Source organism: Aulonocara stuartgranti (genome assembly GCF_965226115.1).
Source record: "Aulonocara stuartgranti genome assembly, chromosome: 2".
NCBI classification, from domain to species: Eukaryota; Metazoa; Chordata; class Actinopteri; order Cichliformes; family Cichlidae; genus Aulonocara; species Aulonocara stuartgranti.
In genome coordinates, this window is record NC_138940.1 from 21,856,345 (window position 1) to 21,882,767 (window position 26,423).

General features: G+C 41.3%; 2 protein-coding genes and 1 long non-coding RNA gene across 7 annotated transcripts; 1 reads left to right on the forward strand and 2 right to left on the reverse strand.

Annotated features, from left to right (window-relative positions):
- On the reverse strand, window positions 1-11,022 carry smad5 (SMAD family member 5). 4 transcript variants are annotated; one of them, XM_082503887.1, is made up of 7 exons: window positions 10,790-11,022; window positions 6,213-7,157; window positions 4,821-5,111; window positions 3,769-3,876; window positions 2,399-2,620; window positions 2,060-2,316; window positions 1-1,699 (listed from the first exon to the last, which is right to left on the reverse strand). In XM_082503887.1, exons 2-7 carry the CDS (start codon window positions 6,613-6,615, stop codon window positions 1,556-1,558), a joined length of 1,425 nt encoding a protein of 474 aa, XP_082360013.1. In that variant the 5' UTR covers window positions 6,616-7,157; window positions 10,790-11,022; the 3' UTR covers window positions 1-1,555. The 4 variants fall into 4 exon arrangements, with proteins under 4 accessions (XP_082360013.1, XP_082360015.1, XP_082360012.1 ...); XM_082503889.1 differs by lacking the exon at window positions 10,790-11,022 and adding an exon at window positions 10,255-10,409 and having other exon boundaries at window positions 3,772-3,876; XM_082503886.1 differs by lacking the exon at window positions 10,790-11,022 and adding an exon at window positions 10,255-10,409.
- A 95-nt stretch (window positions 11,023-11,117) lies between these two features.
- LOC309688380 lies at window positions 11,118-13,067 on the forward strand. Its single transcript, XR_014271064.1, has 3 exons — window positions 11,118-11,197; window positions 12,202-12,380; window positions 12,627-13,067. It is a non-coding gene; the product is annotated as an uncharacterized lncRNA (long non-coding RNA).
- A 1,460-nt stretch (window positions 13,068-14,527) lies between these two features.
- Window positions 14,528-26,336, reverse strand: ap1ar (adaptor related protein complex 1 associated regulatory protein). Of its 2 annotated transcripts, none has more exons than XM_082503980.1 (10): window positions 26,119-26,336; window positions 23,747-23,795; window positions 23,622-23,648; window positions 23,286-23,311; window positions 23,092-23,188; window positions 22,816-22,914; window positions 19,856-19,917; window positions 19,337-19,410; window positions 17,903-18,025; window positions 14,528-17,605 (listed from the first exon to the last, which is right to left on the reverse strand). In XM_082503980.1, exons 1-10 carry the CDS (start codon window positions 26,187-26,189, stop codon window positions 17,340-17,342), a joined length of 894 nt encoding a protein of 297 aa, XP_082360106.1. In that variant the 5' UTR covers window positions 26,190-26,336; the 3' UTR covers window positions 14,528-17,339. The 2 variants fall into 2 exon arrangements, with proteins under 2 accessions (XP_082360106.1, XP_082360105.1); XM_082503979.1 differs by having other exon boundaries at window positions 19,856-19,920.
- Between the last annotated feature and the right edge of the window lie 87 nt (window positions 26,337-26,423).

Genomic DNA, 26,423 nt, shown 5'->3' on the forward strand with positions numbered 1-26,423 from the left:
TATTCTTGTATAACAGATTTATTGACACTAAGCCGTACTGTAAACAGAAATAAGCTGTGGACTTTGTGTACTTAATCTTTCAGTCATTACAATTCACTGTCCTTTATGAGTTTACCACGGTGACAGTGTATTTTCACAACCCTTTACATCTAATAAAGGCTATTCAAAGCAATCAGCCATAGATAGAATGATTCCATGGAGAAAGCTGGATGGTGTGTCATCAGTTTTCATTATCAGAACAAACCACTGTGTACGGTGAATCCATCTGCTCACGTATGTTTTGACTGATTGTCGCCAATTTGCCAAGACCAGACGTAAGCACAGAACAATAAGCTATCGCTGTTATCAACTGGTAACTTAAAGACATTTTTGTTACCTGAAGTAAAAATAAAAACTTGACTTTAGAAAAAAAGAAAGAAATAGAAACAGTATTTTTACTTAAAACAAAAAGAAAAACAAGAGGAAAATAAAATAAAAATTCACAGGAAATGCCTTTGTCCAACACAAGCAGGAGATTGTTGCACACTGAGGTTATCGTCTCTATGCGACTGAGCCAAAAGTCAAAAATTTAAAAACAAAAACACTTAAAAGTACAAAACTAAAATTATTCCGTTACCAGACAACCCCTTTATTTCATTGAGCAAAGGAGGTCAAATTATTTATCAACATAATGCCTTGGTACCCACGTCAAACCCATCCAACATGCCTCCATAAAATTCATGAGTGCACAATATTGTTAATACAGTGAGTATGGAAAATACAGCCACTCTTACTTGAACACGAGAGTACAAACAAGAATCAATAATGATGGCGTCCACTTTCTGATTATATCATATACGACTACTTCTATTACGATAGATGTAACATTCACAATGTTGTTAGCTTATGGCATGTTAAACTTGTTCAGTGATTGATCTCCCATATCAAAAACTATCAGGTTGGCATACATAACTTTCTTAAAAGGCAGTAGCTCAGTGTTCAATTCTAGCAGTAGAGACTATAAAAAGAAAGCATGTTATATCTGAGTCTAATGGTAAACATAGTCATGTCTATATCTTTATTGTAAATATTTGACATTGAGACAACAAAGTAAGAAAAGTGTTTTGTAAAATTTCAAATTGTCAGACACAAGGCAGAGTAGTGAAACAGTTCCGCTTCATTAAAAACTACACATATGGAGAAACAAAAAGTTATTCGTCAAACAATAAAACTTGATGCAAAAAAAAAAAATTAACATTTGACAGATTCAAGCTTGACAATAGAGCCCTCAGTTCTTGTAGGTATTGTAGCATTGTCAAGCAGTAGTGTGTCCATGTCGTCACTGCTACTTGGGCATATTCTCATCTTTCTCCAGGTATTTTCTTGCAACATTGATGCCATTTCAACAACTGGATGCTGGCTGCAGGTGCTGTTGAATTATTAGCCAATCCCTTCCCAAAGTAAGTGTAAACAGTTCAGCCATTAAGACTGTTTTAAATTAGAAATCATTGAGGGGTTTTGGGGGCGAGGGGGGTGATTTTCATAACGGGTCTCCCAGGCTCTCACAAGTCCAGTATTAGGACACAGAAGAGATTGGGTTGAGAGGAGAACCCATTTGTGTTAGCACTTTGTCTAGCCACTGAAGCGGCCCGTGCAGGTGCACTTCGATCCAGCAGGGGGTGCTGGTGACATCCTGTCGATGATACTCTGCTCCCCAGCCCTGTGGAGGGAAAACACAAAAAAAAAAAACTAAAGGTACACCATATTACACAATGACAGTGACTGATGATGTTTGCACTTATTAAATCAAGCAAAAGTGTGGCTGGTATTGTTTTCACCGTGTGTGTGTGTGTGTGTGTGTCTCATCATGACTTAATGCAGACTAGAGAAATCTACTGTAACAGAAACTACCAAATAGGTGTACTTCTTGGAGTACTTTGGTAGGTTGTTTTTCTGACTTTCTTATAGCAAAAACAAAGTCAGGTTTTGAAGTGCTTGTGGTCTGACTCACAATTAGTGAGGAATCAAGAAATTACCGAGAACGTCTTCATTCGACTTGTGTACAGCATGAAACCCTTACCTTGACAAAGCTCATCCTAATTGTACACATCTTGGTAAGCTCATAGACGGCCTCAAAGCCATGGTTAACCGACTGAGCCAGAAGTTGAGCAAACTCTTGGTTGTTGAAAATCTTCAGGCTACATCCACTGGGGATCTTGCACACAGTGGTAGGGTGGAAGCCGTGGTGGTAATTACAGTTACGACTCTGAACAAAAATGCTGGTGTCGCTGAGGCACTCTGCATACACCTCCCCTCCCACATAGTACAGGTGCACTCCTGGACAACAAACAAAAGTGTAAGAACATTTAATCACCATCATTTCCTTATTTCCTACTCTTACTGGGGTTATTAGTCATACCTTTGCCAATGTGTCTGCGGGTGTTCTCGATTGTGGAGTTGCGGTTGACGTTGGACAGCAGTCCGAGGCAGAAGCGGTTTTTGTTGTTTGAGGGGTCAGTGAAGCCATCCACGAGCACACTGGTGGATGAAGCGTGGTAAGCCTCTCCGACACGATTGTTAAGTTCATAGTAGACAATAGAGCACCAGTGACTGGGCTCCTCATACTCCACTGGCTGCACATCTGCAAACAATAGGTAAGATCAACAGATGTTGAACATGGATTTGAAATGAATTCAGACAATCCAGACAGTACACGACTGCGTGGTTAAATAAACTACGAGATTTATTAATTATTACGGTTAAAGAGGAAAAGTGTAACCAGGAGCAAAGCTCTGTTAACCCAACTCATGTAAAACTACATTCAATGAGGTTACCTCAACTAGCTCTAAAAGACCAGTCCTAACATATGGTCTACACCAACAGTCTGGTCAGAGATCATGCAAGTTTAAATAAATCCAAAGCTGTCACATCTTTCTTATTTCTGTAGTACAATGATGTGATGCTCCATAGAGGCTCTAATTTAGTCAACCTACATAGACTCACTCCCAACTTCAGCTCTCATAAACCAAATACTGCTGGTAGACATGAAGTGTAGCGATACTTGTGCTTCAGTAAAATGTTGTTATACAGAGATTTACAAGCACCAGGTAAATCTCAGTAATGTGTGAACTGTTTTTGGCAAGGGCCTGAAAAATGTCAAAGCCCTGCATATCAGCTTAAAAAGGTTGTCAAAACACCTTTTAAATGTGGGCACAGCAAAACACTGACAGAGTCAATAGTCCAAGTGATATTAAAACATCTTTTCCTAAATATAACCATGAATGTAACAGAGAGCTGCTTCGCACTTATCCAATAAGAGTGTTCTGTTAAATGAGTCAAAGGACTTGAAACTGTTATGTTTAGGTTTAAGCATAATAGCTTATAAATAGGGGGTCATGACAGCACATTGGACAAAACGTTTGATTTAGTAGAGTCGTACCGCAGCTGCCCAACCTCACATAACCCTCCTAGAGACTTATCTGGGTCTCAAACACGAGAACTTTCACACATTTGACAAATGGGTTAACTTAACCACTACAACTGAAAGATATAAACCAGGTTTAATGGAAGATTGTGTAAAAAGTGTCCCATAAACTAAAACGGAGACAGCACTACTTGGATTTGAAGAGAAAAAAAAAATGAGGAAGAAACAAGACCTTTGTAAATTAAACTCTGTTCATAATTTAACAGCTAGTTAAAGAGGAAAGGAAACTTATACATGAAGCTGAGATATACCAACAGGTTTGGTATATTTTTGCTACTGTCAGTATAACTGTGAGCACATCTCACCACCTCTGGCAATGCTCTGCGGTACCAGGCTGCTGTTCGTTTCCATGGACTGGGGCTCCTGGCCGATCGGCTCATCAGGGGGCATGTAGGCTGGTGGTGGGGTGTCAGCTGAGACATTAAGAGAGACATTAGTGGGACCAGTTGCTGCTGCTGACAAATGTACTCTCTCTCTCTTACGCACACAAAATCCCCTTAGACACTCCTTAGAACAATCATGACAAGATCTGTACCCCGGAAATGGTGTCAGATTACACACATCCCTCATTTGCTAAGCCACATGCTAACCCATTCCCAACAGATGCAACATGAGCTTTTCAAGCCCTTAGTGAGGCATACAGGAAACAAAACATCTACTTAAAACTGCAACAAGGACATTTCAGTGGATCATGATGCTTGTCAGCATTCAAAAAGCCAACCAAAGCTTTGCAGGATAAATAACTTAAATCCTAAATTGCTGTTAAAAACAAAAAACAAACAATTTAAAAACAAAACAAAAACCACCCCTTTTTGCCAGACTGCCTTAAATCACTGGATGTGTCAGCAGATCTGGAGTGAAGCAGAGTCTAGACCAGTGGTTCTTAACCTTGTTGGAGGTACCGAACCCCACCAGTTTCATATGCGCATTCACTGAACCCCTCTTTAGTGAAAAATAAAATATGATTTTTTTCAAATTCAAGACATAGATATGTTTTTTATTGGTGCACAAAATGAGCGGTGCATGTCACGGTGGAGGGTCTGCCGAACCCCTGAGACCAACTCACCAAACCCCTAGGGTTCGATCGAACCCAGGTTAAGAACCACTGGTCTAGACTAAGAGCATCAGTGCTGGTGGATGGAACTGGATTCGCCTGGCTACATCATTTGTTTTTTCACCATACAACTGTAAACAGACTCCCCCCCCCTTGCATTATGCAACTTGAAAAACAGAAATCCTGAGAGACCAGTGTTTATCAAAAGTCAGACATTTGTTGGCTACATGACAGTGACAATTCAGAAAAAACAATGGTTTGGCAACTTTCCCAGGGTTAGGTGGAGGAGTGTATTTGGTGTACCTGGGAGTTGGAATGGACTTGAGGGCCCCGAACTGGCAGGAGAGTTTGGATAAGTACCAGAGCTGGCTGGAGAAGGAGGATATGGAGAGTTGGGAGAAATGGAAAAAGAGCTGCCGCCACCTCCACCTCCTCCACTGCTGCCACCCCCATTGTGCGGCTGTTGGAAGGACTCTGGATAGGTGGCATTCAGGGGCATGTGTGGCTCGTTGTGGGTGAGGTTACGGAACTGTACCAGCAAGCTGTGCTGTGGGTTGAACTCGCTGTGCCGTGGTACCAGGACAGGAGGAAGCACTGGATGGAAGAAGAAAAATGAATTAAACAAGTGAGAAACTGCACACATGATGTATCACCATGTGGAATTCACAATTCATGAAAACTAAGTTTTTAAGGAGTAGGGCAAGCCCAAAACAATTAAAATTTACATGAAAATAATTAAAACCAGAAAGCAGCATAGATTAATCTTGTAGAGGCTGAAAATACCTAATGTGTAGAACACTGTATATGCTGAGATCGTTATTACAGTATTTTAATATGATTTTAATAATGCTACTATCAAAAATAACTGAAGGAATTCCAACCTGTATGTTGAAATAGAGATGACTGAACAACAACAGTGAGTCTTGAAATGTTATTTTTAGCTCTTGATACATAAGAACAAGATGTCCTTCACATCTAATTTTACCCTTAAAAAGGATTGAAGGTTTCCCTTTGCAAGATATTACTCTGACTTTAAGAGTCCAGGCTCCAAGGCTGAAATATAGTCTTCTCACCGACAAGTGATCTGCATCTTTGAACCGGTCAATACAGACCTTGCAATCCTGAACCAGTGTAGTATCAGAAAGCCTGTATCTTTAGGGTCATCCATGGGTGTGTAAGTGTATATGATGGGGTGTGGGAGAAAAGGGGGAAGGGGGGGTTAAGTGATGTGAAAGTGCTGGGAGTTTAGTCTGAGTGGTTTATGCGTTTAGTACACTGCTTTCTGATGCCACACCCAATCTGGAATGCCTGAGGCATATAATCTAATAAGACTCCCAGAGCTAGTGATATTGATTTTCTGTGAAATGGAGGGGGCGGGCAGAAAAGGCCTGTGTGATGACAGCCTCCTGACCTTTGTAGATTTGTTTACCAGCTCTACAGTTTACTGAGAGATGTGCACAGTTCTAAATTGCTTTAATCCATCTTGTATTTGAAAGTTAAAAGGCAAAAAGCAAAACGAAACAATAGGCTAGAAATGTTAGAAACACTGCAAATAAACCAATTATGTGATGACTATGCCTCACAGAACACAGGTTTAATCGTATATACAACAACCATTAACATTACATGTCTGTTTAAATATAAAAGCTAAGGTTGATTAAACAGAACCTGTTTAAGGTGAGAAAAATTACATACCAGGGCTCTCCACTCTCTTGTAGTGATATGGGTTTATGCACACCTCCTTCTGTTTGGAGCCAAACGGATACTCGCAAATGTCCAGAGGCTTGAGCTCATGGTGGGACTGTAGATCCGGCCAGCGCCACACTCTGCAGTAGATAACATGAGGAAGACCCTTCCTGTGGGAAACCTGCAGCCGGCCGTCCAGTGATCTTGGAATGGTAACACACTTGCTGGGCTGTCCAGGGCAGCTCAGCGCTTTCTCCAGGTCTTCCATGGCACCCTTCTTCTTCTTCAACTTTTTCACAAGTGCATCAACTGCCTTTTCTGCCCATTTCTCTTCCTCGTCTCCCTGTTTCCAGCCGAGCAGGCGCCTGACTGTCGGACTTGTGAAGGAGAACAAACTAGACATGGAAGTCATTCTGCAAGTTGTAGTGCAGGTAAAAGAGAGGAACTTTCCTTCGCGATGACACTGGGCCTATGCAAGGGGGCCAAAAATCAGTCAGCAGGTAATCTCCAAAGAACGTTATTAACCCAACACAGTCTGTGAGCGTGTGATCAACAAAAGAAGTTGCTTGAGAGGGTAATATAAGTGTGCAAGTATGAAAAGCCAACACCGATGAGGGGTGGGGTGAGGGGAGAGGAGATTTTAGCCTTGTCTGACCAAGGACAGGAAGCAGGGGAGGGCCAGGAGTGAGCAAGCAGGACGCAGCTGCTGCTGCTCAGGAAGGGCCCTCCAGCAAGCTGTCCGGAGTTGGGTCACTACCACTGATGGAGAGGGGGGGTGTAGTCTGTAGGAGCTCAAATCAGGACTTATGTTGAACTGATACACTGCAGCAGGCCTCACTGGTGCAAGTCTGACACACGTCTTATAAGGACGTGCTCATTTCTTGAGAACTACCAATGCTCTTTTGGCTAACTTCATTCAAATCGCCCACAGTCAGGGTTTCCTCTGTCAGCCTTCTGCAAAACACAAAAGATCAGAGAAAGATCAAGAACACATGTAAAGTTTGAAATTACTGTTATCTAGATGAACAAGCAAGCCTTTCTAAACATTTTTATAGCAACTGTTACAGTTTTTTGTTTAATGACATGAAACAGTCTTTATGGCAACCCACTTAGAGAAGCACTATTCTCGATCCATGGGGTGGGGGTTTGGGAATTCAAGAAAACCCTTTGTGCCATTTTTGATCTGACACATTTCCACAGAAACGCCACCATCACTACTTAGATGACTCAGTTATGTGAAACGCGTTCCATCTCAAACTCGAGATCAATCATGCACATGGAAAACACTTAACAGCCATATGGCCTAAAATGCATCTAACATGATCATTTGTCACACAACAAGCAATTCTGCAGAAAGGCAGCTACAGAGTGCTCAAGGCCAACTCCCCATTTAAACAAAATAAGGAAAGCAGTTTGGATCGGGACCAAAATTTAATGAGCTCTTTTTAAAGTGCCACCTCTTCAAGTTTCAGGACATTCTGCTTTTGGTGGACTCATGCTTAGAGGCAGACACACAGCTGTGATCACACTGGCAGAGGAAAGAGCAGAATAGATGCTACAGTCGGACTAACAATGATTGCTGAACTGACTGGTACAAGTTATGCCACATAAGGGAAAAACTCTTAAGGCAGCATGTGGAGAATCTACTTTAAAAAAATAAATAAAAGAAAATCTGTTTTTTGCCTAGTGAAGTCTCAGCCAATTTTTGAACTACTTTTCAAATAAATAACATGACAGTTGAGACAAAATACTGACCTCTCTCTTCAGTATTTGCACTGGGAAAGGAAAAAAAAAAAAAAAAAAAAAAAAGTAAAACTAAGAGTTGCTGATTACCCCTCACTACTGATGCACTGCACCAAGATACCTTTGTCTCAGACTGCTCTAGAGATGTTGGGGAGTTCGGGCAATTATGACATATAACACTTCAATCCCCTTCATACAGACAGAGGGTCAACACATGCAGCCTGCAGCAGCAGCTGTTTGGGCTGTGAAACTGGCCTTAGTCAAAAAGGATGTAACCACAAAGAGCTGCTTCCTCCCTCATCCCATCTCTGCCCAATCCCTCCCTTCCAGCTAACAGCTGTCCAACAGCACTGCACTCACTCCCATTACTCATTGTTCTCCACACACATGAAAGCAGAGAGAAACATCCTAAAGCAGGACACACACACACCGAAAAAAAACCCATATCAACATGTAAATGTTGGGAGCTTTTCTGGAAGTCACCAGGCCACATTAAAGCAGTTCTTCCTACATGTGGATAGGCCTTTTTCAGATTCCAAGTGACACACAAGTTCATGGTTCAGTTGGTAAAGACAAGTAATCAATTTACACATCCAAACTTGTGGATAAACACACTGTAGCTACAAAGACTACATTAAATAAGATTTCTCATGCCAATCCTTCAGATAAAGCTGAGCTTTTCAAAAGACAAACAGTTCACGACGATAGCTTATTCTCTGTGTCAAATCAGTCTCGACTAAAGTATGTTTAACCAGATCCAGACAGATATCAGTGGGCTGATATTGGCCTATCACAGATTTATCTGTAGTTTACAGTACTGGCATGTTAATAACAACACCATCGGTTTCCATTTTTATTACAACTAGTTCCATGTGCGTGCGTGAGAAGAATAGCAACAAATACATCTACGCCAAGATCCCCCCCCCCCCCTTTTTTTAAACACCCTAAAAATACTACCCACTATCAGTTAGGGTGCTAGGTATTTTACAACATCGCATTTTGACAAGTACTTATTTGTTAACCCTCAGTAAAGGTGGCTTACATTCTTACAAAAATGACCATGAGTTTACTCTTTGTGGAACCAATTTAGTATGACAGGGATTGCTTGCCAGATATATAAAAACTATTAAAGGGCAAAAACACAAAACAAAACACTACAACACCACACCACTGGGATTTCTTAACTAGTTGTTCCCAAGTCGAGTTTCATTTCCCCAAGCATAAAACACCTTTTTTAAATAGCCTAATATAACAACCAAAGGTTAAGACTTGTGGATCAGTCGTGTTTAAACCGGTAGTAAAATCGTCAAAATCCCACTATGACCCAGGGAAAACTCTTTATGAATCACAGAAAATATATAGGTCATAGATGCATTAAGAAAATGCATATACACATATGTACATGGATACAACATTTTAAAAAATACCATCTCCAAGCATGGCGGGAAACAATGAGATGTACTTTAATAATAGGAAGTGCACCCCAGAAGCTTCTCAAATCGTTGATAGATATTCATCAGTTTGGGCTGCTCTGGATTACACGCCTGAGAAATTCCTTTAATCCCGTTTAAAAGATGTCTACATAAAACGCACACAGCAAGCAAAACAAAAAGACAAAAAAAAACCTCCAAAAAACTGGAAAACCTGACAACACTACTTTGTTTAACAGCGTGTAATCCGTCTTTAACGCTTGTCAAACATGAAGTAACACGGAACAGACAATATGGAAGGACGATTCAGTACCCCCCCCCCCCAACCAGAGAAAGAGAGAAAAGGCATTCAGAAAGACGCATCTAATTATACACAGACCCCAGAAACAGCAATAAAAATAGCTTTTAGTACTGCTCCAAGTGCTCCACGAAAATACACACGGTCACAATATAATATAATATCCCACTGGCATTAGCTAACTCTGGTATGTAGCAACTTGATGTAAGTAGCATCGAGATTTTGCTAACTAGCTTAGCTTGCTTTCACAGAACACATCTTGTTTAGCGTGAAGTTTTTAATTAAACACCTCATAACAACCATCTACATAAGAGTCTACCATAATCGTTTTATCATCAAGTATAACTTGGGGAGTCATCGTATTCAGCCTCTTAGTAGTTTGACAACGTTTACTTCAGCCTTCCTCCTCTTCCTCCATTCCAGAAACTTTTTGAACTTCTCACAACTGAAGCTAAGCTATGTTAGCTGTTAGCCAAGCTCTCCGAGGGGAACGGAGCGCCGAGCCTCTCTGTGTCCTGCTGATGTAGCTCCCTGGAGTTCAAGTCTACTCTCTTATTTCAACCGTTAAATAACCACATACCTTTCAACAATGCGTACGAATCATGCCAGTGATCTTTCTTGCAAACATTTAGCCCGTAATCCCAACTTTTGTATACATTTCTTTCGTTTTCAGAGCCCCTTCGTTCCGTCTCTCCGTGCCATGTCCTCCAGATTCTGGAGTGAAATAGTCTGGGAAGGCGGAGTAAATATCGCTCCGCTGTCCCAACAAACTAGTGCTCGCTTTGGCGTTAATGTCCGTGAGGATTTAGTTTCTTACTGCGAAGACACTAAACATTAACACTAGTTTTAAACAGCTTTTAATGTACCACTAAGCATGACCCACAATCGCTTACTTTTCTAAAAAAAAAAAAAATCAGGTCACTTTTCTTGAGTATAGGTCAGATTGTTCCAAGTGAGCTAACTTTTCTCCATCTTGACATTTGCGACCCGAATATCGAAAATATAACGTTAAATGATACCCCGGCAGCTAAAAACGTATAAGAAATGAAAGTGAAACGTTTCCATTTATTCTTTTCTGCTTTTGATGTTTAAGTGATTGAAGCTGGACGTCTTACGGTGGTCGTGCTGCGGCTCTGGAACGTCTCACAAGTTGCTGGCTCCACTCAGTCTGGAGGGCTGCGGTTTGTTGTGTATTGTTGTCCTTTATAGTCACTTGTTCGACACTTCGCCAGCCCTCGCGATGTTAACCCTTTGAACCTGAGGAATCAAAACAGAACTAAATATTCCACGACGATTCCCGTAGACGAACCGCTACTTTCTCACAGGACAGTGTCGAAGCTGCGGATTCTTCATTCAGTCTGCGGACTCCGAATGAAATGCAGTGCGCGTGCTCTGCCACTAGCGAGCACCCGACAACCTCACGAGGAATATCACAGCCTACTGGTTTGCTTTATAAAGTGGGATTCTCCCGATTCCTTCCTCCCATCCCATTGGGATAGTCACTTCAACAAAGAAGTGTTCAAGTGAGTTAACCAGACCTACAGCATTTGTAAATAAAAACGTAAGACATATGTATTTTTTAAAGGTGGATTAATACTTTTCTTCACAAACTAAAATAACTTGATCGTTTGCTGATTGTCAGGCTGAGCTTTAATGGGAAACCAACCACAGTAGTTTCTGAGATTTTTTTTTTATAAGACTCAACAGTGAGCATCAGTGACCTTCAGTGGGCCAGCGTGGGCAGCCAAGTCTGAAGTCACCTGTCTATGAGTTGTATCAAAGTGTTACAGGAAACACTATAGCAGTGGGTTTGGGGACCACTTTATTTTGTTGCTGACATCACTGCTCTCAGACAAAACACAACATGCTACATACCATCCAGACAAGATTACAGGCTGCCCCTAAGAATCCGTCATGCATTGACTCTGTAATCCTTTGCATGAGGAAAAATGACACACTCCTTCCTTCTCCGGGCTCTGTGAACGTGTCCCTTCTGGCTGTAAGTTATGCGTTCAAACGTGACCAGTGGAACTATCATATTTGTTTTTATAACAAATGGTAACCCCACTGTCGAACGGTTGCCGCAATGCAGCTTGGAGTTTACATTGGTCTAATTAAATATTCACAGCGGATGGTGACGTGAGCTCAGTCTGGAAATCACACTTACACTTAAGCTTGTGTATCAAAATGCAAGATATTCAAGAATCAAATGCATTATTATGTATGTATTCCCTTAATGCTTTCAAGGCAACTTCTTCAAATTCCACCTGCAAATCATCATTGTGTAATGCTATTGATGCTTTGCAGGAGGAAAACTACTACTGACACTATTACAGTTCATGTCATTCAGGTGTACAAAGCTTTCTTTTTTCTATCAAAGGGGATATATTCAGTTTTTTTCTATTTTCTTATAAATATACACTTTTCAGAGATTTTGGTCCATACTGGCATATTGACATCAAAGTTAGTGGAGCTTGATTGCCTGCACGTTTATAACTAGAAGCTCCCGTTCTGTTACATCCCAAAGGTGCTCTACTGGAAAGAGTTCTGGTGACTGTGGAGGCCATTTGAGCACAGTGAACTCATTGTCATGTGAAACCAGATTGGAGTTTTGTGACATGATGCACTGTCCTACTGGAAGGAGCCATCAGAAGATGGGTACACTGTGGTCATAAAGGAATGAATATGGTCGGGAACTATACTCAGGTACGTTGTACCACCTCACGGCAAAAAGTGTGTCAAGAAAGTTTCCTCCACACCATTAGACCCACCAGTCTGAAGCGTTGATACGAGGCAGGATGGAGCCGTGATTTCATGTAGTTTCATGTAGTTGGCGTCTGAACTTGCCATCCAAATATTACAGCAGAAATTGTGACTCATCAGACCAGGCAACATCTATTGTCCAATTTTAGCGAGACTGTGTGAATTATAACCTCAGTTCCTTGTTCCTAGGTGACAGGAGTAGCACCAGTTGTGGTCTTCTGCTGCTGTAGCCCATCTGCTTCAAAGCTGGACATGTTGTGTGTTCAGAGATGCTCTTCTGTATACCTTGGTGGTAATTTGAGTTGCCGGCCATTCTCCTCTGATGTCAACAAGACATTTTCACCCAGAGAACTGCTGCTCACTGGATTTTCCCAGCAGTTTCTGAAATACTCAGAGCAGCCCATGTGGCACCAACAATAATGGCATGCTCAAAGACACTTTTTTCTTCCCTGTTCTGATGTTCCATTTGAACTTCAGAAGGTTCTCTTGACCATGTTTGACTATGATGGTCTATTAGACATGGTCAAAGCTCGAAACAATTAGGTCAGATTAAATTGAAGTATTCCCTTCAAGGCAAAGGTTCAGGCTTCAGACAGTTTCTCAGCCCTTTGTGATGTAATAGAGAGATGTTCCCAAGCAGTTTTAGCTTGGCGTGACTATATGAAAAAGTCTATACAACGAGGCAAACTGAAATAAATTTGCACAGCTGTTGGCCATACAGGTAACTCTAGGATAGCACAAGTTAAAACACATTTAGCTCTGGTGAAAAATTCTCTCTGGCCTGTGTTACGAAAAACCATCAGCTGGGATTTTCCTATGGGCTGCAGATTCTCTTCTGACGCCACCAACAGCCAAAATGTCAAGGTAACTAGACAGTTACCAGTTGTACTCCCTTTTTGTCCTGGTGGCTGTCAGGGGCAAATATTTTCAGGTTTCCAACAAAGCAGACTTCACAGGAGCAATTAAACCTAAACTTTGCTTTGCAGTTGGTGCGAGTGCTGTTTAAACCTTTTTGTGAGGGGCAGCCAATCATAAGAAAGCGGGCTTGTGATAGCAGCTAAACTGATGGGCTGCACCAACTGAAATAATGATGATTTTTTTGAAACTGGGAATCATGCAAAGTCATTCTAGTAGTCTCCAATCAATAGATAAAAATAAATAAATAAATGGAGCACAATAGATCAGCTTCATTGACAGACAGGAGATTACAGATATACAAGTTGTATTTTTCTTATCAATAGGAAGTCTCACTGTTCAGTTAACTGGCTTTCCACTCCTTTTGTGGTTATAAAAACTTTTGTAGGTTTTGCTAAGCCATCATCCGTGTGGTTCACTCACAGGTCAGCTGCCAGTGCAAGCAGTTTGATTGACAGGTGATCAAACAGGTTAAGTATACACTGTTCAGGTAGTATGCATTTGTTCAATATCTGTAGGTGATGAGCCAGTCTTTTGAATTGAACAAGTATGTAGTGTTGACATAGTTTTGAGCTGAACCCTTATGTGTCACACTGTTCTCTTTGACTGTCTGCCTATTCTGCCCGTCACAGTCAGCTACACAAATCCTCTTCCACCTTCTTCAAAAATAAAACTGCACAATGCATCACTTCCTGTTCAAAGGTTTTTTGTTTTTTGTTTTAAAAACCAAGCCAACGTCAGGCACATCGTGTTTAGAACAGCAAGTGAGTAACATATTCATGAACTGGCGGGAAGCTGAATCACAGCTGTGTTTGAAAACACACAGCAGTAAACTTGGTGGTCGGCCTCAAGACACCAAGGCGATTTTTGATTGGTTGGAGAAATTAACCCGTCCTGAATTTAGTCACACGCAAGACGATTGAGATCTGAAGAGTCGGTTGCTGCAATATTAGAGAGCTAGAAAGAATGCCGCCTGCGGATTGCTGGGAGCAACCATTCAAGGAAAAAAAAAAAAATACTTTGAAGCCATCACTATCATCAATTTCTCCATGCACATAGTAAAAATGCTAGGTTATGTTTCAGCCAGCTACTTCAAATTGCTCTTTTTAAATCTACTTTATTTATTTTTTTGAAGAAAGTAAAACTCAGTTGTGCAACAAAGAGATACAAATACATTCACCATAAAATGAGTAGGTTTATTCGTTGTTCGTCCTTAAATGGATACCAACTTTTATAAAAATGATTTGCTGTTTTGTGGGTGAGTTTAGGTATCAATCAAGCCACTGACAGTGGTGGCTAAACAGTGCAGCATTAAGGAGAGACAAAGCCCCAATCCAGGTCTTATGGTACATCCATTCAGCCTCCACGTACGGTCTATGTTAAAGGGGATCTTTTATGCTTTTATATGCGTGTGTTGCAAATAACGAGGCCATCTGTGCAGGTAATCACTATGAGCCAAAAACGTCAGTGCTCTAAATGTTACAAATGCACAATGCTATTGTACAGGATGTATCAAAAAGAATAATCCCATTTTAAAGTGCTTTCATTCAATGTTCACAGGAAACAATCTAAACATGTACCATTTAGAAAGAGGGCATTCGTGAGTTTCACTTGGTTCCTGGTTGGTAGCATAACAACAACAGTGGCTGCAGAGACTGCAGACATACCCACAAAAGTAGGGCTCAAGTTTGACTTTCTTATGGATATAAAGTATGTGTCAGGTGTAGGGATGCATTGAGCAGTTGTGAGCATTGTGTGATCAATTTTACATTCAGCCATGCACTTTAAAGATTTAATTTTCTTCATGTCCTTTACTTTTAAAAATATAGCTTTTGGAAATCAGATGACTCTTTTGATACACCCTGTTCTCTTAATTATGTATAATGTCAGAAGTGGATCGCCCTAATATGGTTAGGTCATTTAAACAGGTCTGGCCGACACACTGTTCAAATCTTCCATTTATGAGAGTCAGCCAGTCAGAAGATAGTGTGCTTAATGAGACAGCGGCCATAAAGGGAGAGGCAAAAGTAAAAATTTAGAGCATAAAAGGTCCCCTTTAAATTTTGCAAACTACTTCTGTGTAGCCTCTCACTTACTACTTTGGTTTGTACTTTTGATTTTTTTTTGCCAGAAACATTTAAACATTCTGCCAGAGTCAAGTGTCAAGATTACTTTAAAAATTACAGATTACACACTCAGTTGGTCTGTAGTTAATGTACCTGAAGCTCGGGACTTTCTTCCCCCTCCATGATTTTATTTTGTCCCTTTATACTCAGAGTGACAAAGAATGAAGTTTTGTTCTTTTTAAACAGAAAATTACAGTGATGAGTCAAATATGCTATACTCACAACAAAACATAACACTGGGGAAACAAAAGGAAACAATATATTATACCACACTCAAATATTAGGAAGGAAAATTACCAGTGTCTCGTGTACACACTTTGACAGCAGTGCAAGTCAGTGGATCGGGTTCGTTTTGGTAAAATCTTCTAAGATCTGAATCGACAAAAATCAACACATTGCAGGTGCACGCAGTAGGCAGATTTAAACTAATTAAAATTGATTAATGTGAAAAGCTATTTTCCCGACTCCAGTTCAACAACATGTGACAGGTTAAGATAAGAAGAAAAAGTAACGAAGAAGAATTAAAAGCCCCTTCCTTAATCAAAGCAGCACTGGATCACCGACGCTAACACCACAGGTTTGATCTTTTTAGTTCAATTTCAAAATATTGCTTTTAATGATTTCTTCTCAGATATCACTAAAAAGTTAGTTAAACACTCGGAACTGATTTGTCTCCTCCAGTAGGTTTAGGTGAATGATGCCTCCTGTTATACTCTGTAATGATTTCACTGTGCTTCTGAGCAAATATTCACACGATACTTGAAAAAGCCTGAATGTTGTTACAAAGTTACAGTTTGAGAAGTTTTTTTCTGTATTTGATCAGCATCATGACACAGTTTCATATGAGGGCTCTCAATTACAAGAAAGGAGGCTTATGACTTCAGCTGAGGGTCACCGCCATGAGCTCAGCTTTTTGTCAGAGTGCATGCACTGACTTCATATTTGTGCGTGCCTTTTTTTTGTGAGCGCTCATGGCTGACATGCAGTGTTCACCTGTGCTGTCTCGTATAGCTTGCTCCACTGATTCACTGAGAGATGGTTTCATTTTTCCTTCAGCAACCTTCCAGTGGAATTCACCTCCCGATCACGCATCAAAGTAAAGAACAGACGGATTTTCTTTTTTCCCTAATTTAAACTGCTTTTGTGCTTCTGTGGATTTTTTCTCTCTACATGTAAAGAGATCCAAGAATAAACCAGCCTTTTCCCCACAGAGGTGCTGAGTGAGGTGTTGGCCTCAGCACTGCACTTGGTCCCCAGGTACTGTTTGACTGTTCGCTGCTGCTAAATAGTTAGCATAGGTCAAATGCAAAGAACAAATTAGCCCGCTGGGATTTTAAAAGTACCTAAATGATCCAGAATGACTACTTTACCCACAAACTGTGAAAAATCTACACATTGGTCATTTTTCACTCCAATGTGTAGATTTTCCTGCACAATTACTTCACTCACAAGCACTGAAATGTGTCCAGTTACACCAGTCAGTATACTGGAGGGTCAATCTGCTAATATAATAACATTTCACACCCAGTTGGTTGGTGATAAATTGGTTTGTATACGATCACCTGGGTGCGTTAGATAAAAAGCACTCGTTGTACAATGTGTAAGACGGTCGTGGATACAACTGATCAGTTACAATTCATTAAATGGTCGTTTAGCAAATGAAGGCACTGAAAAAATGAGTCTGATAAACGTCACCACACTGTTCTGTAGTGCAGAGGTACATACATGTTCCTGCAGCATCACAGTTTCATGACAGTATGAAGAGCATGTAAGGAACGACATTTCCACTTCATGAGGCAAAAAAGCTGGTGAGCCTTGACGTGAGGAGGCGGGCCGCCAATGTCTCCTTTGGTGCTGGACACTATCTGTCTTGGTTGTCTGACCTGAGGCCGCAGTCCGAGGAATCCTCAGAGGGAGTGTCTAGGACAGGATTGACAAACCCTTCGAATTCTGCAGTGTCCTCTGGGTGGGTGCTCACAAAATCATTCTCCCACTCCAGTGCGGTGGAGTCCTCGGAGGCTGAGGTCGGCCCGCTGTTCATTTGCTTGCCGCCTGGCCTCAGGGCTGCGCGCAAGATGTCCTCCTCTGTTCGAGACCTCTCCCACACTGGAAGCGCGCGATTGATTCCTACAATGCAGAGACATGAGGTTTGATTCTGACAGAAGAGCAGTAACTGATGTCAAACAGCAGAAGGTCCACGGTGGAAGTCACAAACCGCATGTATTACATAAGTGTGCTGCCTTGAAACGTACACAGGAAAAGACTGAAAATAAATGACAGATGTAGCAGCAGAGAAATGAAAACAAAAGAGCAAAATATGTTTTCAAATAAATTAAAATACTCTTGGAATTCTATGAAAAAGAGGGCTCATCACATCATCACTATCCTAATCAAACTTTTCAACTTCAGTCAGAATGTTCTTACCTTCCTCATCCTCCCACTCCAGATCTAGTGAGGTACCGTCATCGTTGGTGGAGCGGGTCTTGGTGGTGAAATCCCAGCTGCACTCTGTGTTTGGAGTCACCACATTTGTGTCAGACGGGAGTCCTGGGAACAAACAGAAAGCATGTAAACCTGACCTCTCATGAATATATACTCGCAATGTACAACAAAACGATTATCTTCTCGATGCCGATACAGCCGGCAGTCGGTTTTTGCAGTTTTCAACAAGTTGCAGAGGTCCTCAGAGCAACCGCAGCTCATTCTTCTTTGGCAAATCTCTCAAGATCCTCCAGATTTGATGGTCTTCTAGCGTGGACCCTGGTGTTCAGTTCACCTGACAGATTTTTAAGGCAATGCTTTTGTGCAGCCCAGTCAGTAACGTTCACTTACTGACTGGCTCACTGGAGGTAGTTCTTCACCAGGAGCGACACACGTTTTGGGTCGTTGTTGTGTTTGAAGATAAAGAGACGACCCAGACCCAGGTTTGTTTCTGACTGCTCGAGGTTTTCTTTTAAAATCTTCACGTATCCTCCTTTCTTCATAAGCCTCCCACCACTGTGTTCCCCTGTGGGGACGGTGTCCTCTGAGTTGTAGAACTCTCACTTTTTTCTCTAAACATCAGCAAAGTGTCTGCAGCTAAAGAGCTGTAGTTTTATCTCCTCTGACCGAAGGACGCTCTTCTAGTCTGGATTATTTGTCTCCAGGTCGTTCTTAGCACACCTCAGTCTGGCTTGAAGGCGTTTCTTCTGCAGAAGTTTTTCCTGGTCTCTAACCTCGCAGCTCATTCCTGTGCAGGTCTATAGTGATTGTCTCCTTCAGACTACAATTTCAAACTTGACTAAGTCATTCACGGGTGTCTTGGCAGTTGTTCTCTCACCATTTTTCTTTCTAGAGTCTTTTGCTTCCCACTGCTGCCAGGTGTGCTCTGTGTTGTGTGTCTGTCTTTACATTTCTTGATGATACTCCCCACTCCAGTTCTTGACACTTGGAAACACTGTGATAACTTTGTATATCGTTCTTCTGTTTTCTTTCTTTCTTCTTCTGCCAATTCTCTCTAAGCTGATTTGTTTTGTAGGCTTTTTTTTGTATGATGCTTTCTCAAGTAACAGCTTGAACCCTCCATCAGGTTTTCATACTGTGTATAAATCGAAGCTAGCGCTCAGTTTTAACTTAATTGTACAAGCTTTGAGCATTAAAGTCGCAATTAAGGCAGAATAACAAGGTCACAACCCCGGTCACTTTTGTTTCTCTGAAATATTTCGTACATTGTGTGCAAACAGAAATAACTAATGCTTTCTAAAGAAAACTAGTATGTTTAGATACGCTATGTTTCTCTGCCCTGTTTAAAAAAAAAAAAAAAAGCACCTGGGAAGAGGTTGACAAAAGCCTTAAATTTCATATAGATGGTTCACTCACTGTTGCTCCTGAAAGCTTCAGACTGGGCTTTAACATTTTGGAGGTAGGCATCAAAATCTTCCCCAGAGGTTTGTCTGAAACCAAAGAGAATAAGACGTGTTTAGCAGCAGTAAAGCACAGGAATCCCTCCAGTCCAGCGTACTTTCATTATTTCTGCTGCTTTCATGTGCAGTGAAAACAAATGAAGACGGACTGGACAGCTTGGAGCACTAAAATCTGCTCTGCAGTCTACACACTGTCTGGCTGCAGCCGCAAATATAATGTGCACTTCATCACACAGATGTGTGTTTTGAACCTCCACAAAAAAACAAAACAGACATGGTATAAGACTTTTCCAGGCAAATTCAGCCATAAATGTTAATGACTAAACAGTCGATTAGCTAGAGGCTGCAAGTTCTGGTTTTCCAGTCTTTCTTCAACAAACACATCGTTACTTAAATCCTCCTGCAGAGTCCCATGACCCGAGTTTGTCCTCAGCTCAACAACTACGCCGTTGTCTAATGAACTTAACTGACTCACTTTCTTTGCTGGGTTTCACCGCCGGAGCCATCTGCTTTCCCCCGTGTCCTCTGGGCAGACAGCTGCTGACAAAAACACCACAGATCAAGTAAAAAGATAATCTCATTAGAAATTTCACAGGATTGAAATACACACTGGATTCATTTGAAAGCCTTTAACAATTTTGGCATTATCAAGGAAAAATGTGATCAGACATTTTTGAACAGATGAAGAAGAAAAAGAAAAATAAGCAACACCAAAGGAGCAGTGGAATGTGACCACAGACAAATGGCAGTCCTGCTAGTTGTCCTTTTTTTCTTTAGATCATTGGTCCCCAGCCTTTTTTGCACCACGGACCGGTTTATGTCCGGCAATATTTTTATGGACCGGCCTTTAAGGTGTCGCAGATAAATACAACAAAATAAAACCAGTAATGGTACCAAAAAAAGAAGATTTATTCATACCACACGGGAAAAGACCCCGGGAAACCGAGTTAGCGATAAAAACCATAAATTTCCCACCCGAGCCTCTTAAGGCCCGGTACCAAACGACTCACGGACCGGTACTGGTCCGTGGTCCGGGGGTTGGGGACCGCTGCTTTAGATCACATGAGCAGAAGAGTACATATGAAACCACCATAGTGATGAAAATTCCTGCTTGATTATTGCTACATGCCAACAGTCTAGTTTGTCTTTGTAAAAACGTGCATGCAGGGACTGTAAATATCAGCCCTTTTATGGACCTTTTTTCTTATTTCCCTGCTTGACCTTAGAAATAAAGCCCATATCCAGATTTATATCCACTGGCACCTTTGCCTTTCTACTGTAACGCAAATAAACTCCTCCTAGTTTGTTTTGCTTGCTTTGCCAACAAGGTTCCTGCACCATTTCAAAACCCAGCCTCAACTAATGACAAATAAGAGCAAACAATGCTGAAAAGATACGCTTTGACTTTGTTATACATGCAATAACTACTAGTTGCCATACTATTCAGCACGTCACTACCTCAAGAATTAAAAGCTTTTCATTGCTGCACATGAAAATAAAATGAACCTTTATTTACAGGTACAAAACACTGAAGTAAAAGTACAGAAGTACATCTGCTTCCAGCAGCCTGAAGTGTGTCAGAGAAAACAACCTGATTCACACATGTACATTTCCTGTACAGGGTTTCTGCCTGACAACAGCTGACAGCAAGCCCCCACGGTCCCACCATTATTAAATGACCCCCACCCACCCAGCAACCAAAGCAAGCTCATTTATTTACTGCAGTTAGTAATTTTAGGTTTAGTCTTCTTGCTGCTACATTATATGTAGTTGAGATCTACTATGCAATAAATATATATTTGGCATTTTTTCAACTTTTTCTACTCTAATGTATCTGGTTGTGCTAATTTCTCCCCCGGAGCCGTCAGACTCTTCAACACTCAGTAACTGGACTGACACACACACACACACACACACACACACACACACACACACACCACTACCTCAAGCTACTTTTTGGCACAACCCATTGTCATTGTTGCACTTTTCTATTGCACAGTCTGTATCGCTCTGTTCTGTCTGGTGTTGCAGTGTCTATGTTTTGTTTTGTTTTTTGCCATTTTGCACACTTTTCTTGGGCTCTTTATGTAGTCCTGTGTTGATTGTCTGTTATATGTCATATGTAGCGCCACGGTCTTGGAGGAACGTTGTCTCACTTCACTGTACCACTGCACTTAGTTGACATGACTATAAAGCCACTTGACTTGACACGGAGAAATGGCCACATTATGCTGTGACCTTAGTGCCCCCTAGTGTTTCACGCCCTGTAAATCCATGCAAAAGCAAAAGGATAACAACAAGTGGCAACTAAACTTACAGGCTTTTCTTTTTTTCGTACGAGTCTTGAACAAGCCTTCTCCAAATTTAACAGCCGACCTGCAGCAAAGTTAGGGAAACATAAGACCTAGGTTTCCTTGTTTTTAATGTCAGATTCTTCAAGGACTTCATTGATCCACGGGAAATCAACAATCTTAAGCAAAGACAAACAGTATACTTCCATGAGCAGACAACAGTGATGAAGGCTGAACAGAGAAAGGTGGACTTGTGCAAAAATAATCACTGTGAGCTGAAATTAAGATTGGCTACTTCTTCTTTTCCTCCTGCCTGGCTGCTCCATCTTCAACATCTTTTGTCCAAAACATCCACTGTCCCTCCTCTGCACATTTCCAAACCATCTCAGCCTTGCACCTGCACCTGAGCTGTCCCTCTGATGTACTCATTTCTAATTTTGTCCATCCTGATCCTGGCAGAAACCTCAACACCTCCAGCTCGGCCTCTTGTCACTTTGTCAGTGCCACGTTTCCAAACCGTACATCACAGCAGGTCTCACCACCTTGTAAAGATTCCCTTTCACTCTTGCTGCTATACGTCTGTCACAAATCACCTCTGACACTCGTCTCTACCTGCTCCACCCTTCTTCACCTCTCGTGTGCTTTGAATGGTTGACCCCAGGTATTAGAACTCATCCACCTTCACTTCCTCTGCTTCTTGCATCTTCAGCTTTGTATCTGCCTCCCTCTCATTCATAAACATGTATTCTGTCTCGCTTCATACCTCCACCTCTCCAGACTCTCTTCATAGATTACGATGCCATCTGCATTCCTACTGTGGTTATATCAAGGACACAAACCCCACCCACCAGTCCACAATAAGAAGTATTGAATTTAGGGGAAAGAGAGCCAGAAGGGCTTATTTCACTAAGGCCCAGTGAAAGACAAATATTGTGACTTATATAAACTTATTATATTTCTGGTCAAGAAGAAAAATGGAGCTGGAAATGATTATCATAGTCCCCTTTAAAAATACATTAAAAAAACAAAACAGAAAATTGAAATCCTGGGAGGTCTCTGCACAGAGGGGCCAGCAGCTTAGAGGAGGAGGAGGAGCTTTAGCCGAGCAGTAAGGTAAAGAAGGCAGCGCTCAGTACCGCCTCACCTCCTTCAATTTTCGTTCACGTGCCAGCCTGGCGGCCTCACGCTGGGCGGCATTTCTAGCCTCCTCTTCTAGCCTCAACTTCTCCTCTTGTGCCTCTAACTGAGCAGAAATAATGAAATGAAACAAACAAGGAAAAAATAAATAAATAAAAAAACAGAACAGAAAATTACAAAAACAGAAAAAACAATGCAGCAAATTAAAGGTAAGCCAACATAAGTTAAACACAAAATGAAACAATGAGGGCTGTTTAATCTTGACGTGGACAGGTGGCCTCACCTCGGCTCGCAGCTTTTGGTCTATGACGATCTGTTTGTCTGAGATGGCAGCGTAGCGGTGCTCTTTGAGGTTCTTGATCTCATCATCACTGATGGGCCTGGTGGAAAAACAAGAACACATATTACTCTTTTTGTTTTCTTTTTTCATGCCAGAGATTATTAGCTTTTTCTTTACATCTGAGCAGGATCTCTTACCTCGGGCAGGGCTGGGGGCTCTCAGCCTGCAATGCAACATACACAACATACTTTTTAGCAAATAGCTCTGAAATCCACTAAGAAATGCATCTACCCTGCTGCACTGACTCAAGAAGTGCTACTCTGGGACTGAGCGGAGAGTAATCGAGTTACTCTCTGGGAGGAAAAATGTATGACTCCCATATCGCAGGGATGGCCACATCACATCGTTTTCTATCCATCATGAGCCGAGCACGGCAATAATGGACGGTCTGATCCAAGGAGCATAATCCAGCTTTTAATCAGAAAACAGCATTTTTTTCACAGACTTATTTAGCTCGTAAAATCTAAACTTACCTCATCACTTTCTACCAGATTCTCAAACTGAAAAAAAAAATAAATAAAAAGCACAGTTAGACTCATTGCATTAGCTTAAATAGTCATTCTTAAGAAAGGTTCAAATAAATAAATAATGTACACACCTCGATTGTGTAGTGCTCCCCTGTGGTGCTGCTGCGGAAGTATTTTGACCTGCAGGAAAAATGAAGAGAAAAAAAATTAATTTCAAACAGCAGGGGTACCAAACATAAGGCCTGCGGACCAGAATCGGCCCACTTCCAAGTTCCAGTTTTTTTTCCACTATGTACTTTAAATTTTTATTTCTGACAAACTCAAAAAAAAAAAAAAAAATTTTTGTGAATTACTGTGAATTGTTCTGTTTTAGTTGCAATTACTACAATAACTTTATTTTCTTTAATTTTATAGATTTAATCAAAATTAAACATTTCTGTCATTTACTACAGCAGCATTTCGTTATCATGTAGAAAAACAGAGACATGCTAGACGTACTACTAAAACTGCAACTTTCTTCTTATATTAAATGGGATTAATTTAGTAGTTAAACACCTTTACACTGACAGAAAGGGCTGTTTCACTGGTTTGGCCCACGATGTAAAATTACTTTGACATCCCTGATCTAGAGTATAATGAATGAGACAAATATAAATTAGCATCAGCACTTTTCACTTTCCTGTCTCTTCTTCATATTGTTAAAAATATACACCAGGTCTATTCCTGATGCTTAATTTTCAAAATACAATTAAAATCTTCAAAATAAAAGGCCCAGTGTAAACTAAATACTCATTTCTTGAAACCTCCTTAGTCTGACACAAAGCCTTGTGAAGGTCTTAAAATAATGCTAGGGACTCATTTGTGTGGTATTAATTTGATGTTTGAATTCACAATGCCAGAGTTATTGCATCATAAACCAGGAGCAGTGGCTTCATAAAGGAAATGAACTAAAAAAAAAAAGAAGCATGAACCTATAGCCAAATCTCAAAGCTCTACAGGCTGTTCCACCAAGTCTCAGCTGTATGTAGGTAAACAGATATTAGCATAAGCAAACTCTATGAACTTTGTATTGTGAAATTTCCCACATAATTATTGATGCGTCACTGTCAGGCCTGTGAAATAGGAAACAGGTTGTTGAGTGTTGGCTGTTCAGTTTGTGTTCAAATGTAGTCTGAATCCATTATTTTGTGTGACTTTTGGGTGCTGCTGAGTCACCACAGCAAGCAGCTCCACGTGTTTGATTTGGCAGAGCTGGATGGCCTTCCTGACCCAACCCACATAAGGACTTGAGGCTAGTTGAATGCTTTATGTGGAACAAACTGTACATGAGAAAGCTATATTACACAGATGTAACTTCCACTAAAGCAGCGTGCTAAATGACATCTGTACCAGGAGCCCTGACAGCCTCACCTGCCCTGCATCAAATACTGCCAATTAACATTATTGATTTGAGCTGTGACCTTTAGGATCTACAACAGTCAAACCTAAGAGAGAAAAAAAAGCTGTTTTTTTCCCTTCATTTTAATAACTGTCAGTGAGAGTGTGACTTAAAAACTTAAAACCAGGGGCAGATCTACAGGGGGGCAAGCGGAAGGGGGGCAACTGCCCCCCTGCTGTAGAGCCTCGCCCCAACTTCTATGTTCCTAAAATATTTTTCGCCTTTGCAGGATTGCTATCGTTTGTCCAGTGAGCACTGCAGAGTGTGAGCAAAGTTTTTCTACTTCAAAAATCACCACGCTCAACCATTTTAGTTTATACCTAAAAATTATCTTAGAACAGATAATGATACAATAAATGTTTTGTTGACTGCATTTACATATTGGGGGATTTTCAGATACCTCACTGAAGAGGACACCTTTGTTGTAATGCCACTTTGGGCTAAGTTACAACTACTACTGTGGTACGAAGTGTTAGCTACTGTCAGCTCCATTATATAAATCTATGGATGAAAGTGTGAAAAGGCTCGTTGCTGGTAGAGTGAAAGCCTTCTCTCACCTTAACAAAGCACAAGGTAAAGTCAGACTAAAAAGCATCAATTATTTACATTCAACTGGGTGACACAACAGCCTGAAGCTAAGGCAAAAAACAGGCAATTAATCCCAGCAGCTAGCCAAGCAGCCAAACTGTCCATATATTAGTTTACATGATTGTGTGTGAGCTCTCCAGAAGCTCTGTCAGCTGTGCTGTCATTATCAGACCTTAGCTAAACTACAAGTCTACAGCTAAACTACAGGCTCCTGACACTAGGGGTGGGGTCTTGATTCCCACTGGCACTGGCTGACTGCAGGTACCGTACAGCTAGAGGCTAAACTAGCTGGCCCGTATCTCTGATTTACAACATCACCGTCTGTAATAACAGCATCCCTACACAGCTGCCCAAGTGCTCACAGGCAGACTGCCGTGTCAAACTACCGGCCAACCTTATCAGCAAGCAGATAACGCCGCTTCGGGTGATGCTTGCATGCTAGCTAGCTCAGGCAGCTAAAGCTCACAGTTGACTCACCCCCCTCCTCGCTGGATCCTGTTGGTTTCTCTCCTGAAGAGCCCCACACAGTATGCCCAGCAGTTACCCATCGCATTGTCAAATGTTCCTATGATCCGGCTGCCTATCGCCTGACAGCTGCTGGAGCATTAGCGTTGGCAGCTACATCTCCAAACGTACTCCTCTCGCTCCAGCCACTTCCTCATCCTCCTTTCTTCCTCTCCGGCTGGTGACAGAGCTCAGATGAAAGTGAAACATCACCACCTGCTGTCCTCTACGTGAAGTTTTGTGAAGGGCCAAAATAAAATCCAAATAAAAAAATAAAG

Excerpts from the sequence above, each read along its gene's own strand:
- smad5 (XM_082503887.1), bottom strand. The coding sequence starts at position 6,615 with ATGACTTCCATGTCTAGTTTGTTCTCCTTCACAAGTCCGACAGTCAGG. Across the intron at positions 3,877-4,820 it reads AAGTCCATTCCAACTCCCAG|CTGACACCCCACCACCAGCC; the intron begins GTACACCAAATA and ends TTAATGTCTCAG. Across the intron at positions 2,317-2,398 it reads CCGCAGACACATTGGCAAAG|GAGTGCACCTGTACTATGTG; the intron begins GTATGACTAATA and ends TTTGTTGTCCAG.
- ap1ar (XM_082503979.1), bottom strand. The coding sequence starts at position 26,189 with ATGGGTAACTGCTGGGCATACTGTGTGGGGCTCTTCAGGAGAGAAACC. Across the intron at positions 23,312-23,621 it reads ATCTGGTAGAAAGTGATGAG|GCTGAGAGCCCCCAGCCCTG; the intron begins GTAAGTTTAGAT and ends GTTGCATTGCAG. Across the intron at positions 19,921-22,815 it reads GTGAACGAAAATTGAAGGAG|CAGCTGTCTGCCCAGAGGAC; the intron begins GTGAGGCGGTAC and ends TGTTTTTGTCAG.